This window comes from Dreissena polymorpha, chromosome 2 (assembly GCF_020536995.1).
Source record: "Dreissena polymorpha isolate Duluth1 chromosome 2, UMN_Dpol_1.0, whole genome shotgun sequence".
NCBI lineage: Eukaryota > Metazoa > Mollusca > Bivalvia > Myida > Dreissenidae > Dreissena > Dreissena polymorpha.
In genome coordinates this window covers 12,412,243-12,431,134 of record NC_068356.1, presented here as the reverse complement: position 1 = coordinate 12,431,134, position 18,892 = coordinate 12,412,243, and the positions used below count along the sequence as shown (strand labels likewise).

Below are 18,892 nucleotides of genomic sequence, written 5' to 3'. Positions count from 1 at the left end.
GTGTTAGCATGTACACTGTGTAATCGATTTCATGACATGTGTAATCGATTTCATGACATGGGAATTTTAATAGCAAACAGAATCACAGAATCGGACCGACTGTTTGGGATTTTCAATCGGTCTTTCATGACCCCAATCGGTCTAGGACCGACAAAACCGAAAAAAGTATGATCCCTGGATACAAGTGTACCAGCAGGGCTCACAGGAAACAAATGTACCAGCAGGGCCTGTAGTCAATAACACATTCTCAGATTTGAATATTCGATAATTAAAAGCCATGAACAAGAACTGCATAGTATAATTTTTTCCAGATCCCAATGTTCCATTTGTTAATGAATGCAATCATTCTTAATGAATTATGATGTAATTAGAGGTTAAAGGTTTTAAATACCAATTGTTAAACAGTTACACACCAAAATATTCAACTCCTGACGCTCGCGATTTCTGAGTTTGTTTTTATTTTGTACACTCTGTCAAGGGGTCCATACGGAACAGTTATTAGTTAACTCAAGAATGCCCCTATAACACAGAGAGATTAAGGATATGGCAGCATACTAAAAGCTTCCCATTAGGATTATGAAAACATGAAAACAACTTACCATTTTAAATATACTGCCTTCTTCACTCTCATCAGTATAACTTTCAACCAGTTTGCTGCGTGGTGCTTGTACCTGCAAAGCATTCATGGTCACATGGAATCAGATTTGTAATATAAAAAAGGTTTCATTTGGTCAATAGCTGAATTTACGAATATTTGAAGTGCAATATACAATTCTGATCAATAAATGCAACAATAATTACAATTATTGATGTTTTAATGAAATTCAATCATAATAACTAATCATGATGGCCTAATCAAAGCTTGTGATAAAAATACATGTACATGTATCTGATTTCAAGTAACTGCTCAAGACTAACAGATCTATCAGACAAATGAAAGCAAGTCCACACTGATTACCACAACATTTCTCAAGTGAATATCATGCATGCAAATTCAATCAACTTACATCATAGCAGATCATTTTGTGTATGATCTGCTCCATGATGGGTTGCCGTAGCGATGGTAGGTAGGTTGTGATGTGGAGCAGGTTCCTCATGTGACACTCCTGCACATAGGTGGGCTTTCCCTGGTACGGCGACATCTCCCCTAGCAACGGAAGCAGCATACCTGTAGAGCCCGCCCTGAGGTGGAATGTGGGAGGAGCATGATTAAATGTGTGGGAGGAGCATTATTAGATGTGTGGGAGGAGCAAGAATACATGTATGGGAGGAGCACAATTAGATGTGTGGGAGGCGCACAATAAGATGTGTGGGATGAGCACAATTAGATGTGTGGGTGGAGCATGATTAGATGTGTAGGAGGAGGATCATTAGATGTGTGGGAGGAGCATCATTAGATGTGCGGGAGGAGCATCATTAGATGTATGGGAGGAGCACAATAAGATGTGTGGGAGGAGCATGATAAGATGTGAGGGAGGAGCACGATTAGATTTGTGGGCAGAGCACAATTAGATGTGTGGGAGGAGCATGATTAGATGTGTGGGAGGAGCATGATTAGATGTGTGGGAGGAGCACAATTAGATGTAGGGGAGGAGCATGATTAGATGTGAGGGAGGAGCAGGATTAGATGTGTGGGAGGAGCATGATAAGATGTGTTGGAGGAGCATGATTTGATGTGTGAGAGGAGCATGATTAGATGTGTGGGAGGAGCATGATTAGATGTGTGGGAGGAGCACGATTAGATGTGTGGGAGGAGGATCATTAGATGTGTGGGAGGAGCATGATTAGATGTGTGGTTGGAGCATGATTAGATGTGTGATGATAAGATGTGTTGGAGGAGCATGACAAGATGTGTGGGAGGAGCATGATTTGATATGTGGGAGGAGCATGATAAGATGTTTGGGAGGAGCATGATTTGATATGTGGGAGGAGCATGATTAGATGTGTGGGAGGAGGATCATAAGTTGTGTGGGAGGAGCATGATAAGATGTGTTGGAGGAGCATAATTAGATTGTGGGAGGAGCATGATTTGATATGTGGGAGGAGTATGATTAGATGCGTGGGAGGAGCATGATAAGATGTGTGGGAGGAGCATGATTTGATATGTGGGAGGAGCATGATTAGATGTGTGGGAGGAGGATCATTAGATGTGTGGGAGGAGCATGATAAGATGTGTTGGAGAAACATGATTTGATGTGTGGGAGGAGCATGATTAGATGTGTGGCAGGAGGATTATTAGATGTGTGGGAGGAGCACAATTAGATGTGTGGTAGGAGCATCATTAGATGTGTTGGAGGAGCATGATTAGATATGTGGGAGAAGCATGATCATTTTTAAGTGTATTGTATGGCCTTACAATTAAAGACAATACTTTTGCAAACATTCCATAATAATAACGCTATGTATCCTGGAGTATAAACAGGAGTATGGCTTTGGAAACACAACAGGGGAGCCAATGTTTCCTCACCAATTTCATAATTTGCCAACACACTTCACTTTTTAAGAAATGCTTCTAAGTTAATTTTTTGGGGGTAAAACTGTATTGACAATTAAAGAGAGGATTTACGCCCTATGAGTACCCAGAGTGAGATCTGTCAACAAAAGGAAACTTTTCAAATTTCATGCAAGTAATATTGCATTTAATTTGTCAAAACACTATATATAGATTAAATTCAATAATAAAATGGGTTTCTTTCATTCTCTAATACAATTGAATTGGTAGAATAGGTTATTCATTATTCTTAATAAAAGACACATAACAGAACAAGAGTGCCAAACTGTCACAAGATACGCCCGTTTGATGGTTTTGGACAACTTGATAACTTTACTATGACCCATGTTTGAACTTGACCTACATATCATCTAGACACAACTTCTGACCAATCAAATGGTGAAGATCAGATGAAAATTCTTGAAATGCACAAAGTGACCTCGTGATCTAGTTTTTGACCCTGCATGACCCATATTTGAACTTGACCTAGATATTGTCTAGACACAACTTCTGACCAAATTTGGTGAAGATCGGATGAAAACTACTTCAATTAGAGAGCAGACACCATGCTAAATGCTTGAAATGCCCTAAGTGACCCTGTGACCTAGTTTTTGACCCCGCATGACCCATATTCGAACTTGACCTAGATATTGTCTATATACAACTTCTGACCAAGTATTGTGATTATTGGATAAAAACTACTTCTATTACAGAGCGGACACCATGCTAAATGCTTGTAATGCACTAAGTGACACCGTGACCTAGTTTTTGACCCGGCATGACCCGTATTCGAACTTGACATTGATATTGTCCAGATACAACTTCTGACCAAGTTAAGTGAAGATCGGATAAAAACTACTTCAATTAGAGAGCGGACACCATGCTAAATGCTTGAAATGCACTAAGTGGCCCTGTGACCTAGATTTTGACCCGGCATAACCCATATTGGATCTTTACCTAGATATTGTCTAGGTAAAACTTCTGACCAGGTTTGGTGAAGATCGGATGAAAACTATTTGAATTAGAGAGCAGACACTGCTGTGGACGCCGCCCGCCTGCCGCCAAGGTGAAACTATAATACGTCCCGTTTTTTTTAAACGGGCGTATAAAAAGGATAGCATTTTAAAGAATCAATTTCATGAATAAATTCTCTAGGAGAAAAATTAAATATGCTAGTATCATACAACATACATACATTGGGACTATTTTTGTAATAGCATGTAACATGTTGTGTGCATGTACGAATGCTTGGTTGTTGGCTCGAAGTGTTTTCTCATCTACCTCACTCTCTGATTCCTTTGTGCTCTTGATTTCTGCAAAGACAACAACAAGACTGTGCTTAACCTCTTTATTGCATGTATCAAACACATATATCTTATGACATGGGCTTGCTGGAACAATAATCAATGCATTCCTTATAACAAGCAAACTCATATAGCACACGACTACAGCAAGTCATACTAAGTGTGAGATATCCACATGACGTATTGTCAGCTAGGTCTCTCTTGGCACCTTAAATGTTCTGTTTGTGAGGACATGATAGATATGATTTCAACACTTACATCTATTATATTTTACAAATACAACTAGAGCTTTGTAACAGACGTGACGAATACCCCCACATGCCGCATTGACACATAATATTTTGCATGTTGTCTTCACAAAAAACAGCGGACACCATGCTCAATTTTTAAAATGCACTAAGTGACCCCTTGACCTAGTTTTTGACCCAGAAAGGCCCATGTTCTAACTTGGCCTTTAGATCATCTCCATAAAACTTCTGACCAAGTTTGGTGAAGATCGCATGTAAAATACTTGAATTAGAGAGCAGACAACATGCTGAATGTTAAAAAACGCACTAAGTGACCCGTGACCTAGTTTTTGACCCGGCAAGGCCCATGTTCAAACTTGGCCTTAAGATCATCTAGATACAACTTCTGACCAAGTTTGGTGAAGATCGGATGAAAACTACTTGAATTAGAGAGCGGACAACATGCTGAATGTTTAAAACGCACTAAGTGACCCCGTGACCTAGTTTTTGACCCGGCAAGGCCTATGTTCGAACTTAGCCTAGGCATCATGTAGATACAACTTCTGACTAAGTTTGGTGAAGATCGGATGAAAACTTCTTGAATTAGAGAGCGGACACTTAATACAGACCGACAGACAGACAGACCGACAAGTTCACTCCTATTTACCCCCCCTAAACTTCATTTGTGGGGGTATAACTAAGACCAAGTTGCACTATGATATACATAGCCTCTTAACCAGAAATGTACATGGGATCAAACACTTTTAATAATATTCATTAAGGTGCTGGTATATTGAAAACATAACTGTGATAAAATATAACATGCAACAGTTATAGGCCTGGTGTATATGGATAGATCTAGGATCATCAAAGGTATAGGGGAGCTAAATAAATGGGAAGGGTAGAAAGTCGCACCACTTCAGTGACATTATCTAATAGTTTGCTAGATCCATGGTAATAGTCTAACTAATGTTTTTTTCAAAATTGTTGGATTAGTCATGGAACCCTTTGGCATACATGCCAGAAATTGTCGGGTCCAAATCGGGACAGTCCATTAAAAATGTCGGGACATTTGACCAAAAAGCAGGACACCTAAAACGATCAATCATGCCACCTTTACTTAAGTCAGTAATCAGCTAATTACTTACAAAACCTCATAATTTCTGGCAAATATTGATGATAAATGTGTTTAGAATTGCATGAACACAGACGTTCTCCATTTTCCGGAAGTAAACAAACATGTGCACTATGCAGATGAACCCATTTGTGCAAAGGCAACGTTCAACGGGATGTGCGCACATCGAGCACTGTTTTCATTCAACCAATCATCCATTAACTCTAAATTTAGATTGATGCAATATGTACAAATTATTTTTTGAAAATCAGCCAAAAACGAAAGTAAATTTATGTCTCCGGTATCGGTCAGCGCTCGATTTGTTTGACATATAATACACTGAATACCGCGTAATAATAGTATCTTTGGACTTGATTTGGGCCATGAAATACAAAAACAATCTGCTTAATGCACTAAGATGCATCTGTCCCTAGCAATTAACGACCCTTATCATAAAAATACCCTGGTGTGAATGCCCGATAAAATCAATAATTTGCCGATATATCGCTGATAATGTGTCAAAAACAACACTGGATCACTCGACTAGTAGATATGGTTTTTTAATAGGGGGCAATAAAGGGATTAGCGATGGTAATTAAAGCCAGACGGAGCTTGAATAGGGAATTTTATTGTGAACTTAAAGAGCGTATATCGTTTAGTTCGAATGTCGGGACAAATAGTATTACATCGGGACACCGGGACAAACACCCCAAAAGCAGGACTGTCCCGCCAAGATCGGGACGTCTGGCATGTATGCCTTTTGATTAGGAAAAATCTAATCATTCTAACTGAAATTGGGTATTTTAAATTTCATTTTTGTTTCAATTTGCAATAAAAATACCTCTTTTGTTCAACTATTCTCAAATAATTTAGTTCTTGTCTATATTTTCAAAATTGCATAACATAATAATAAGTTATTTAACTAAAATTCATTCATAAAAATTTATAGTTGATTTAATAAGTTCTGCAGTTCAGTTGTCATTATCTGTTCCAAAGAGAACAATAATAGAACACAATACAGCTACAACTAGAAGAGCTGAAAGGCATTGGTGTATAAGTAATTGAAGACATTGTTTGTTTCAAAACTACATATTGTAACTTTTACTTGCATTTTATCACAGGTTGTTGGCATAATTTTTCAAGGTGTGCATCAATTTAGGAGTAAATCAATGGACAGGGAATGCCTGACATTGACAAAGGAGTTTCAAACCAAAGTTTGCTAGCACTCGTAAAACAGGATAAAAAAGGATGCAAGTAATAAAAACAAGAGCACCCCATAACAGGTGCCAACGCTTGGCTGCGAAAGCTTGTCAGATTTTTTTTTGTGTAGAGGTCACGGTGACCTTGACCTTTGACATAGTGACCCAAAATTGGGTGTGGCGTGTAGAACTCATCAAGGTGCATGTTAAGGTTTTAGCATGATGCCTACGGCGGCCAGCTGACGGCAGACCGCGGACGACGAGCTGGCTATGACAATACCTCGGGTTTTTCCGAAAACAGCCAAGCTAAAAATGGGTGTGGCGTGTAGAAATGAGGATGGTGAATGTATATATGAAGTTTAAAAGTTGTAGGTGGAAGCACTTTTATTGTAGAGGCTATGTTAAAGTTTTATAATAGAGGTCACAGCAACTTTGACCTTTGACCTAGTGACCAAAAAATGGGTGTGGCATGTAGAACTCATCAAGGTGCATGCACATATGAAGTTTCAAAGTTGTAGGTGGAAGCACTTTGATTTTAGAGCGAATGTAAAGGTTTATGTTAAAGTTTTATATTAGAAGTCACAGTGACCTTGACCTTTGACCTAGTGACCCAAAAATGGGTGTGGCGTGTAGAATTCATCAAGGTGCATCTACATATGAAGTTTCAAAGTTGTAGGCGGAAGTACTTTGATTTTAAAGGGATCTTTTCACGCTTTGGTAAATTGACAAAATTGAAAAAAGTTGTTTCAGATTCGTAAGTTTTCGTTTTAGTTATGATATTTGTGAGGAAACAGTAATACTGAACATTAACCATGCTCTAATATAGCCATTATATACATCTTTTGACGATTTTAAAACCTAACAAGGGCTGTTTGTAAAACATGCATGCCCCCCATATGGGCTGTCCGTTGTAGTGGCAGCCATTGTGTAAATACGATTTTTGTCACTGTGACCTTGACCTTTGACCTAGTGACCTGAAAATCAATAGGGGTCATCTGCGAGTCACGATCAATGTACCTATGAAGTGTCATGATCCTAGGCAAAAGCGTTCTTGAGTTATCATCCGAAAATCATTTTACTATTTCGGGTCACCGTGACCTAGACCTTTGACCTTGTGACCTCAAAATCAATAGGGGTCATCTGCAAGTCATGATCAATCTACCTATGAAGTTTCATGATCCTAGGCGTATGCGTTCTCGAGTTATCATCCGAAAACCATTTTACTATTTCGGGTCATCGTGACCTTGACCTATGACCTAGTGACCTCAAAATCAATAGGGGTCATCTGCGAGTTATGATCAATCTACCCATGAAGTTTCATGATTCTAGGCGTAGGCATTCTTGAGTTATCATCCGGAAACCATTTTACTATTTCGGGTCACCGTGACCTTGACCTTTGACCTAGTGACCTCAAAATCAATAGGGGTCATCTGCAAGTCATGATCAATCTACCCATGAAGTTTCATGATCCTAGGCGTATGCGTTCTTGAGTTATCATTCAAAAACCATTTTACTATTTCGGGTCACCGTGACCTTGACCTTTGACCTAGTGACCTCAAAATCAATAGGGGTCATCTGCGAGTCATGATCAATGTACCTATGAAGTTTCATGATCCTAGGCCCAAGCGTTCTTGAGTTATCGTCTGACAACCACCTGGTGGACGGACAGACCGACAGACCGACCGACAGACCGACCGACATGAGCAAAGCAATATACCCCCTCTTCTTCGAAGGGGGGCATAAAAATTATAAAGCGTTGCAACACGAAACGATTGAATAATTTGGAGAGTTCTGTTTTTGTCGTTAAATTTTGTAAAACTACGAAGATTGCTTATATAAGGTATAAAATTCGTCAAGAATGTGTACTCGGCGGAATAGCTCAGTAGGCTAAAGCGTTTTTACTTCAGGACTCTTGCAGGACTCCAGGGGTCACTGGTTCGAAACCTGCTCCGGGCAATGTTCTTTTCCTTTTTTTAATTTTTTTCTTGATTTTTTACTGGAGCTTTTACGATCCAATGTTTACATTTATCAATATAAAGCATTTAATGAATAAGTTAAAAAAATGCCAAAATCTGTGAAAAGGCCCCTTTAAAGCCTATGTTAAAGTTTTATATAAGAGGTGACAGTTACCTTGACCTTTGACCTAGTGACCCAAAAATGGGTGTGGCGTGTAGAACTCATCAAGGTGCATCTACATATGAAGTTTCAAAGTTGTAGGTGGAAGCACTTTGATTTTAGAGCCAATGTTAAGGTTTTAGCACGACGCCTACGTCGGACGGCTGACGTCGGACGACGAGCTGGCTATGACTATACCTCGGGTTTTCTCCGAAAACAGCCGAGCTAAAAAATAAGGAAGTTTCCATGGCTCACATATGGGAAAAATATATTATTGTTGGTGGGTTGGGGCCTTATACCAGCAAATGATTTAACCCCAAAAAGCACTGCTACTACATGTATTTGTATTAATTGTTTTAACGATATTCTTTTAATTTACCTTTAAATATTTGTAAAATCATACTAAATAAAAAAAAAATCACACTTATTGTGTTTACCAGACAATCACTTTGAAAATAATTCTATCAAAATTCTCTTATATTTTCAAAGCTTATAATTAAGTTAAACTATTACAATTATGGAAAAGGGTACATTTATTATTACAAACCTGTCTTTCTAGCGCAATCCCCATGATGCTTCACTTACCAGGAGCAAAAGTTGCAATGACCATCTTGAGACAAGGTCTGAGGAAGTGTGTGTGCACCGAGACCAGGTTTACAATCACTGACTGGTACATCTCTATGACAACAGCCGGCCTTTTCCACCAAGTCAGTTTCTGAGCAAAAAAATTCAGACATTCACTTGAGTAAAATTATATTCTTAACTATTTTAAATATTGAGCAACACAAATTTCTATACATATTCTTTGTTTGGCACCAATTGATAAGTTTGGTTTTCATTGAGAAAAAACACACAAAAGAGTCAATTCATATAATTTTAACAATTTAACAAGGGACAAAATTGTCACAAAACCAGGTTTTCATTGTGAAAAAAAATCTGATAAAGGGAGAAAACTCAAACTGAACTTTTGAAATGAACAAACAAAATTAACCCCCTTTGTAAGTTTGTTTTAAAATAAATCTATTTTTAGTCGTGGCGACCTTGACATTGGAGATATTGACGTGATTCTTTCGTGCGACACACCGTCCCATGATGGTGAACAAATGTGCCAAATGATTTTAAAATCTCATAATGAATGACATAGTTATAGCCCAGACAAGCTCATTTATGGCTATTTTTTACCTTTGAACTCAAAGTGTGATTTTGACCTTGGAGATATTGACGTAATTGTTTCGCGCGACACACCGTCTAATGATGGTTAACAAATGTGCCAAATGATTTTAAAATCTCACAATGAACGACAAAGTTATGGCCCGGACAAGCTTGTTCCGCCCGCCCGCCAGCCCGCCAGCCAGCCAGCCCGCCCGCATGCGCCAATCTAATAACCAGTTTTTTCCTTCGGAAAACCTGGTTAAAAAATGTGAACACACAATTTTTAAACTCAGAGTACATTTTTTTATTTTAATAATTACTGGAGAAATCTCTTCTACTTTTTATGATTTTATAAGAGAAACTACAAGTCACTGAATTAAAACCAGTTGCATTCTGCAGGAATTCACTCATATCAAAACATTCAATTAATTACTGGTAAGTTCATGTTTTTTATTGCTTTAAACTTACCAACAACACTGTGACCACTTGTATTGCCCTGGATTTACCAACAACATTGGGACTACTTGTATTGCCCTGGATTTACCAATTGTGACTACTTGTATTGCCCTGGACTACCAACAACACTGTGACTACATGTATTGCCCTGGACTAACAAACAACACTGTGACCACTTGTATTGCCCTGGACTACCAACAACACTTTGACCATTTGTATTTCCCTGGATTTACCAACAACATTGGGACCACTTGTATTGCCCTGGATTGGCCAACAACATTGTGACTACTTGTATTGCCCTGGACTACCAACAACACTGTGACCACTTGTATTGCCCTGGACTACCAACAACACTCTGACCACTTGTATTGCCCTGGACTACCAACAACACTCTGACCACTTGTATTGCCCTGGACTACCAACAACACTGTGACCACTTGTATTGCTCTGGACTACCAACAACACTGTTACCACTTGTATTGTCCTAGATTTACCAACAACACTGTGACTAATTGTATTGCCCTGGATATACCAACAACACTGTGACAATTTTGCATTGTATTGCCCTGGATTTACCAACAACATTGTGACCATTGTATTGCCCTGCACTTAGCAAAACACTTTGACCACTTGTATTGCCCAGGATTTACCAACAACATTATGACTTGTTGTATTGCCCGAACTTACCAACAACACTGTGACCACTCATAGTACCTTGGACTTGCCAACAACACAATGATCACTTGTATTGCCCAGGACTTACCAACAACACTGTGAGCACTTGCATTGCCCTGGATTTACAAACAACATTGTGACTACTTGTATTGCCCTGGATTTACCAACAACACTTTGACCACTTGTATTCCTCTGGAATACCAACAACACTGTGACCACTTGTATTGCCCTGGTCTTACCAACAGCACTGCAACCACTTTGTTGGTAACACTGTGATCAACAACACTGTGACCACTTGTATTTCCCAGGACTACCAACAACACTGTGACCACTTGTATTGCCCTGGATTTACCAACACTGTGACCACTTGTATTGCCTTCGATTTATCAACAACACTGTTACCACTTGGATTGCCTTTGATTTACCAACAACACTCTGACCACTTGTTTTGCCTTGGACTTACCAACAACACTGTGACCACTTGTATTGCCCTGGATTTAACAACAACATTGTGAATACTTGTATTGCCCTGGACTAACCAACAACACTTTGACCACTTTTTATTCCTCTGGACTAACAACAACACTGTCACCATTTGTATTGTCCTGGTCTTACCAACAGCACTGTAACAACTGTGTTGGTAACACTGTGACCAACAACAATGTGACCACTTATATTGCTCTAGACTTACCAACAACACTGTGACCAGGGAGTGATGCTCCTTGTCCAGCAGTGTGACACATGACAACAAGGAGCTCAAGTGCTTACTAAGGACAGCATCCTGTGACAAAAAAATGTGTATAAAACACATTAAAATCTAGAAACATTCGCAGATCTGCATTAGCAGGAAAGAACTTCTTCACATTTAAATTTATGAAATTTGCACAAAATTCACAGTCTTTTCATGGAAGGCTTTAACTTTTTCTAGTAATATAAATTTGGCGACACTTTGAGAAACGAAAATATTCCTGACATGTAATGCCTCTGTGATTAAATTGTCACTTATTAAGTTACATGTATGTAAGAATAATTTACATTGTATGTATATCAAACATCGACAAACATCTTTCTAATGTGAATCAACAACTCTTTGAGGTATATTCCAGTATACATTGCTCACCTTAACATCTGGACTAGCCAGTGTGCTGACAAATCTGTCATACTCATTTCTTGACCCCTAAAATATATTCAAAACATGTAAAAAATTAGGGCAATTTAAATATTTTATGTAAAAAAAGTCGAAATGTGCAAGACGGTAAAGATGACATACAATTGGCCATGTTAACAACAACGTTGTCACACTTGTTCACTTCAACGTATCAGAATGTATAAAACAATATCCTTATCATATATCCCTTATTCTCCAATTTGTCATAGTATGGGCCCTCCTCATAGTGTCGTGAATTTAACGGACAAAACCCTCAAGAAGAGCTGGGAAGTTAATTTTTGTCAATTTTTAGAAGTTGTAATTTATTTGATGGTCATCAATGACTATTCTGACGATCATTCTCATGATTTACGGTGTTCACTGGACAATAGGACATGTTTATTCCAGGGTGATGCTATGATTTTTAAATTACTTATAACTATTATTTAAGTTTGTTGGATGAATAGTTGCTGTATCAAAAGTTTTGTAAGCTGCTTATTTTTTAATTAAATGAAAAAATATTTTAAGAAAAACATGATTTTTTTTTTTCCATTAAGATACTATTTATAGAACAAGCACATGCACAGTTTAACAAATCCAAGCAACCAATCAGAAGGGCAAATATTATGACGGTCGCAAGACAACTCGCCCCAAAAATAGGACAAGTTGCCCGAAATCTATTGGACAACTCGCCCCAACCGATAGACAACTCGCCCCAAATGTATTAACAACTCACCATGAATTATCTTGTCATATAAAGAATACATTTAAAATACTGATCAAATAAACATTTATTAAAATACATACATGCCGGGCTAACTTAACAAAGAATGTTCAGATAAAATAATATTGATCATGAAACAATTGCACATACGAAAATAAATTGGGGCGAGTTGTCTTTTGGTTGGGGCGAGTTGTCCAATAAATTTGGGGCTACTTGTCCTATTTTTTGGGCAAGTTGACCTGGGGCGAGTTAGCAATTTGGGGAGTTGTCTGCACACCATTATGAGAAAATTGTACATGATACAGATTATCCTCGAGTATCCTAACATCGTGGTTATAACAAAAGTCGGCCTCGCGCAACGTAAACTGTCAAGAGATCTTGGCGGTTCAACACTTAAATATTAAGTTCGTGGTAAACCTACCAGGTTAAAATTGATCAACTTCCGGTTTCAAAATGTTATTTTTTGCATTAGGCCAATCAAAACAATTGTTAACTGTAACTAATTAACTTTCATTTACCTGAGAATTTTATGTGGGATTAACAAGTTCTAACTTTTGAACACTGAAAATAACAAAAACACTATTCACATGTCTCATTAAAACAGCACTTATTCCTCGGAACCAGGGGAGCAATGGATGCAGTAAAAGGGATCCCCAATCCTTACAACTCTTTTGTCACTGCAGTATATTAGGTGCACCCAATGAGAGCAAACAGCACACTGAACGTTACTACTCAAAATCAACGAAAATTTCGTACAATATTTCGTAAAATAAAGCTAAACAATTTAAAATCATTGTTCCTTATGGCTATTGTCGAAATTTCAACACCAGATGTGGTCTGGTAGACTAGATGTTTGTGGATACAAAATGCTCGTTTTAAGTATAGTTTTAACATGGTACCATTTTAGTGTTCATGTGTCGTATCAATAGATATAATCGCAGGAAATTAACATGGAATTTAGTGGTCACAAATAAATAAAAACGAGCATTTTGTATCTACAAAAATCTATGTAATCATACCACATCTAGCGTTGAAAATGTGGCTTTTGCTATAAGGAACACTGATTGTTTAGGTGTTAACTTTATTTTACGAAATACTTTACGAAATTTTTGTTGATTTTGAGCGTTATAGAGACTTTAACCCATTTAACTCAGTGCTATTTTATTGCAGACCATTGATAAAATGTCGAAAACAGCTTAAATATAAAGTCACTTTTACTGAAAGATAAAAATTGCTTGGCGTAAAATTTAAATACTCATATGCATATGCGGCCCTGGAAAGTTCACGTCGTCTGCTCTGTAAATGAAAAACAATGGGGGCAACAATTTGGGGCGTTATATCGGTCATTTTTCACGTGCTATGAACATGGAATAGTAAAATATCATTTTTTTAGAAAGGTGGTAATACATTTATTCTTATTTACCTGTTTGAATCACATTTTCGTTGAATTTATTATCGGACGCTGTGTAAACAAACCGCTGTCACTTTTGACATAAGTCGCACGCGGAAAAATAACGCGCGCGATGAGAGGTCACAAGAATAATGGATACCATGATGTTAGAACTCTCACGATGTTGGGATACTCGAGTCGACGATACTACAGGGTGCTAAATCTAGCCAGTATTTTGTCAAAAAAATGCCGATTTAAACGCAATTTTTGTTGTCCAAGAATACACATTTAACTATTGGTTTACATATAACACATGCGTGTTTTTGTATTTGTTCACTTCCAAAATGTGTATGCATTCATTAAGAGGGTCGATACTATCATGGACAAACCATCTTTCGAACCTCTTAATTTTTGACATGGCAAAAATAAAAATGGAAATAGTGAAACGTATTTGTAAGAGTTTTATGTAATAAATAAATTGTTTCTACATATATGACAACTTTAATTGTTATGTAAATCCTCTTTTGTTAACAGATTTGCGTAAGTTTCCAGCACCACCATATTATCTAAAACTGTAATGGCCGCAAAAACAATCGTACCTGCTTTCGGACCCTTCATTGTTTACTATTTCAATTCACAATTCTAAGCAGATTTTGTTCAGTTTTTTCTATGAAACTAGAAAATAACATTAAAACTTGATTTATAACTATTTTTTTATAAAAAAATATATGTTTTTATCTCAATTTTAATATTTTTACTCTTCACTTTTATGACATGGGCATTTGAAGACATCATTCCGCCTAACAACTTTCTGTTTGCAGCAATAAATCAAGTGTGTCCAATGTCCACAGTTTGGGTGATCACATTGTGCCCATTTTGTAAACACAAGGGAAACACAGTTTTTCAGTTCCTTGGGTTGAAAAAGTTTACACACACAACATTTGTCCTCTTCAGGAACATCATCTTCAGAAGACTGACTATCAGTTTCACAGATGTTAGAATAACTGCCAATGTGCGAAGGTCCAGGAAGAGGTTCTGGGAGGGGGGCATTACTTTGATTGACATTTGTTGCATTTGTTTTTGTTTGTTTTCTTTTGTTGATCGGAGAGACTGGTGTATCTTTGGAACGTGATAAAGGCTGTGACAGCATTTCTTGATTTATTTAAGCAATCACTGGTTATTTTCTGACCAGACACATTATTTCTTAAAGTCTTTTTTAGTGTATTGAAATGGTGTGATTTCTTCATTTCAATTATGTTTTTTAGCAGTTGTAAAATAATTGTCAATGCATGGCTGAATGTCAGAAGCCACTGTGTTTTCTTGAGGAACAACATATGGAATTGATGACTTAAAAATGTCAGCACTTATCACAGTTCTATTGAATGGAAATATGCCAGTCTTTTCAAAGGCAGCCCTCAGGTTATTCACGGATAATGCTGTCACATATGCATTGGATGCTAATTCTGCAATATTGTATCTTGTGATTTTTGAAGATGGATGTTCTCTGATGAATTTTTGACATGCATAATTATATATTTTCTGCAGAGGTCCATAGCAGGCTACGTCAAGGGGTTGAAGCACGTGAGATGTATGTGCTGGAAGGACAAACAAAATTATGTTGTTTTTCTTTGCCCATTCCAACACAGGGACATTGATGTGATATTTGTGGCCGTCAAATAATTTATATGATGATAATTTGCTGATTAGGATCAGATCTTTGAATGTACTTGATGAAGTGGTATTGAAAATATTCCAGAAAAATGCTTGAATAAGACCAGCCTGTCTTTGACATAATTGCATCTGATCCTGAAGAAGCACCTTGCATTAATGTTTCATTCATTCTCGCACCCTTGAAAACAAAGCAGGGAGTAATCTGTGTCCCAATTGCGTTACCGCCACCAATGACTGTGGTTGTTGCTGTCCGGGATGAGGTGATTGCGGGAGCTGATGCATTACCACTAACTATGTACGGTGGGGCATGTTCAGTTTGAAACCCTTTTTCATCTATGTTATATATACACTCAGGTTTGTCAATAAGGTTCTTACTTTTCAGTACATTTCCTAAATTTGTAAAATAGCTATCAACAGCTTGTTCATTGGTAGCTTCTGCCCTACATCTAGCTAACCCCCTTGGTTTTATTACTCTAAGCTCCGGCCACCTGATGCACAAGCTCTTAAACCATTTCATGGTCAATGTTCGCTTCTTAAGAAAGACTGCATAGTCATTTGCTTTTGAAACCACTTCTGTTATGGTAAAACCGTACCCCAAATCAGCCATCAGTTTAATGTGCTCAACTAATTTTGCCTCCTCTTCCAATGTAAATAGTGGACCAGAACCTGTCATCGTGGTTTCTGGATCCACGGGGCCTTTTACCCTGTCACGAAGGGTATTATGTGGCACTCCATACTGTCTAGCAGCAGTTTTAATAGGGATCCCCGTTTCTTTCACAAGTTTGTAAGCATTTGTGAGTGCTGATGGAGAATACCCCATATGTTTTTTAACTCTTTTCATTGGGAATTTCTGAAATTTGTTGGACAAATATTAAATAAAAAGTTACAAAAACACAATCAGAAACATATGTTTTAAGTTGCATTAATTAGTGACATGCAACATTTTACTTTGGTTAAAAATAGCTTTGTGGCATGATTTGACCATGGTCACGTGGCTTGTTGCCACAGACGAAGTGTTTTTTGTCAAGCATAGTTGAGATTGAAAGTAAGACAATGTTTTATAGGTTTTTACATAAAAATCATAATAAAGGTAAAAAAGCATTAAGAAAAACAATGATTTTTAAGTATTTTAGGTTTAATGTACTTATTTTACTTGTTTGTGACGCATTTTCGGAGATTGACAGCTACGGCAAGTCGTCGTAAACAATGCATAGGTACCCACAAAACGATGACATTGTGCGCGCATGCGCATAAAATGTAAACAAATGAAAGGTTCGAGAAAAGGCGAGGTTCATGAAGAGGTACTTTAACGATACTGATAGACATGCTACACAATGATTTTTTTTATTATCAAAATCATAATACATGTGATTTGTTCAAACAGTCTAAAATAAATGACACTTAAACAATAGTAAATTTATTCAATTACATACCTGCTTATACTTTGTAATTACAGATTTGAAATCAACAATTAGTTCCATTTATAAACACACGATTATTTATTCATGTCCGAATATGTCTTGTCCGGATGCTATTTAAATGGGCGCTTCGAATGAAAAAAGTAAAACATTCAATTATGCACCGTCTCAACTCAGGGAATTATTGTATACAATAATTGTATATCAAAATGATGTCAATGCGTAACAGAATGTGGGCAAAACCATTCAGTGTATTGTACTGTCATTATTCATGCAACATGTTACTGTTTACTTCCGTTTGTATGAAACGACACCATAGTGTTTCGCAGTGGTTACACCTCAGTAAATCATACTTTATGGAGCATTGGATTCGCATGGTTGTCACAATCACTCTGCATTAGCTAATACACCCCCCACCCCCTCCCCGATGCTTACCCACCTCAAAATTGTCCACAATAATGTGTTATGTTTTACTCACTTTTTGTTGTGTTACTGTGTAGAAGAAATTGACATTTTTGACGTTTTATGGAGGGGGGGGGGGGGGGGGGTAGCAGCTGGTGGGAGGGGTTAGCAGCTGGGTTGGGGCAGGGACCTATGCAAACAAATGTATAGGTCCCTGGTTGGGGGCAGTAAATGCAGAGTGCTTGAGATTGGTGTATTGTTTTAAAAGCCAATTCTATCATACATATTAACGAACTTCTTGTATAGGTTTAATTTACAATCATGTGTATTCCAATATATCATTGTGTGTGTTTTTAGGTGACAGTTATTATTATATCAATATATATCAAAGTATGCTCCTTTAAAAATTCAATTTATATCATGTGTTATTTATTAGTTATATGTAAGTGTGTGTGTTATATCCACGTCACACCAAATATTGATGACGTCTTCGAAAAATTCAGTTGTTAGAAAATGACATGGGCTGTAGTAAGAAGGTAGTACGAACCAAAAGAAACATATTTTGCAGTAACTGTCCACCATCACAATTATTGGTCTAGTCCAAAAAAGAAAAAGAAAAGCAGGACAGGAGTGATCTGAAGGAATATGATTAAGACTGTAAGGGTGAAGTGGCTCGTATAATACATGGAATTCTCTATAAAAATTATCCCTGCATAAGGATAGTTGAAAGACAAAACCCCCCTAGGCTAAGTTTTAATACACGCCTGTATTTCGTGAAATTATTTTGTCGATATTCCTTTTAAATTCCTCGTCAGGTCATTGTGATTGTTCTACAAGCTAAGTGTTTCATCAGTTGTCACTATTTATTAGTTCAATATAACTGTTTACAACAGTCTTCCTCTGTGTATTCTACTGGATTTTTTAGATGGGACTCGTTTGCACATGAGGAAAATTCTTTGCCGTCTGCTGAAGTGTACACGTTGCTAAAGATCTGTTATGGAGCTGCAATTGCACAAGATCCAAGTTTTGTTTAACAAATCTTTTCAAAATGTGTATACATTTAATAATCAGGGCTTGAAAATAATAATATTATTAGATGTTTACTTTTGTCATGTGGCCCACGGTGTGCAGTGGCAGCTGCAGTGTTGTATTGTTCTAACTTGGTATGTAATTAAAATATGTTTACTATAGGCTGCTTAAAGCAAGCCGGTGCCTTGCTTGTAATAACTATTTTTATATTAACTGTTTTGTCAATCTAATTCCGTGTTAAACGGATAACAGCTGATGAAAATATGTAATTTGCATTGTACAGAGTCTTAAATGGGCTAATAGGTGTCTATTTTGCAGCAAATTTTAACCTGTAACAACATTGCTTATACATCTAACTCTAATAAACTGACGCCAATC

The 18,892-nt window shown here is 37.4% G+C and overlaps 1 protein-coding gene across 1 annotated transcript in view; it reads right to left on the bottom strand.

Moving 5' to 3' along the window:
• Positions 1-17,389, bottom strand: part of LOC127865874 (RNA polymerase I-specific transcription initiation factor RRN3-like) — a 45,880-nt gene extending 28,491 nt beyond the window's left edge. Inside the window, exons 1-7 of the mRNA XM_052405903.1 lie at positions 17,099-17,389; positions 11,854-11,910; positions 11,425-11,514; positions 9,036-9,165; positions 3,687-3,804; positions 1,008-1,182; positions 600-671 (exon numbers count right to left, since the gene is read on the bottom strand). Of these exons, the coding sequence (XP_052261863.1) occupies positions 600-671; positions 1,008-1,182; positions 3,687-3,804; positions 9,036-9,165; positions 11,425-11,514; positions 11,854-11,910; positions 17,099-17,146 (690 nt within the window). The 5' untranslated portion in view covers positions 17,147-17,389. The remainder of the gene's footprint in view (positions 1-599; positions 672-1,007; positions 1,183-3,686; positions 3,805-9,035; positions 9,166-11,424; positions 11,515-11,853; positions 11,911-17,098) is intronic.
• Positions 17,390-18,892: the final 1,503 nt, after the last annotated feature.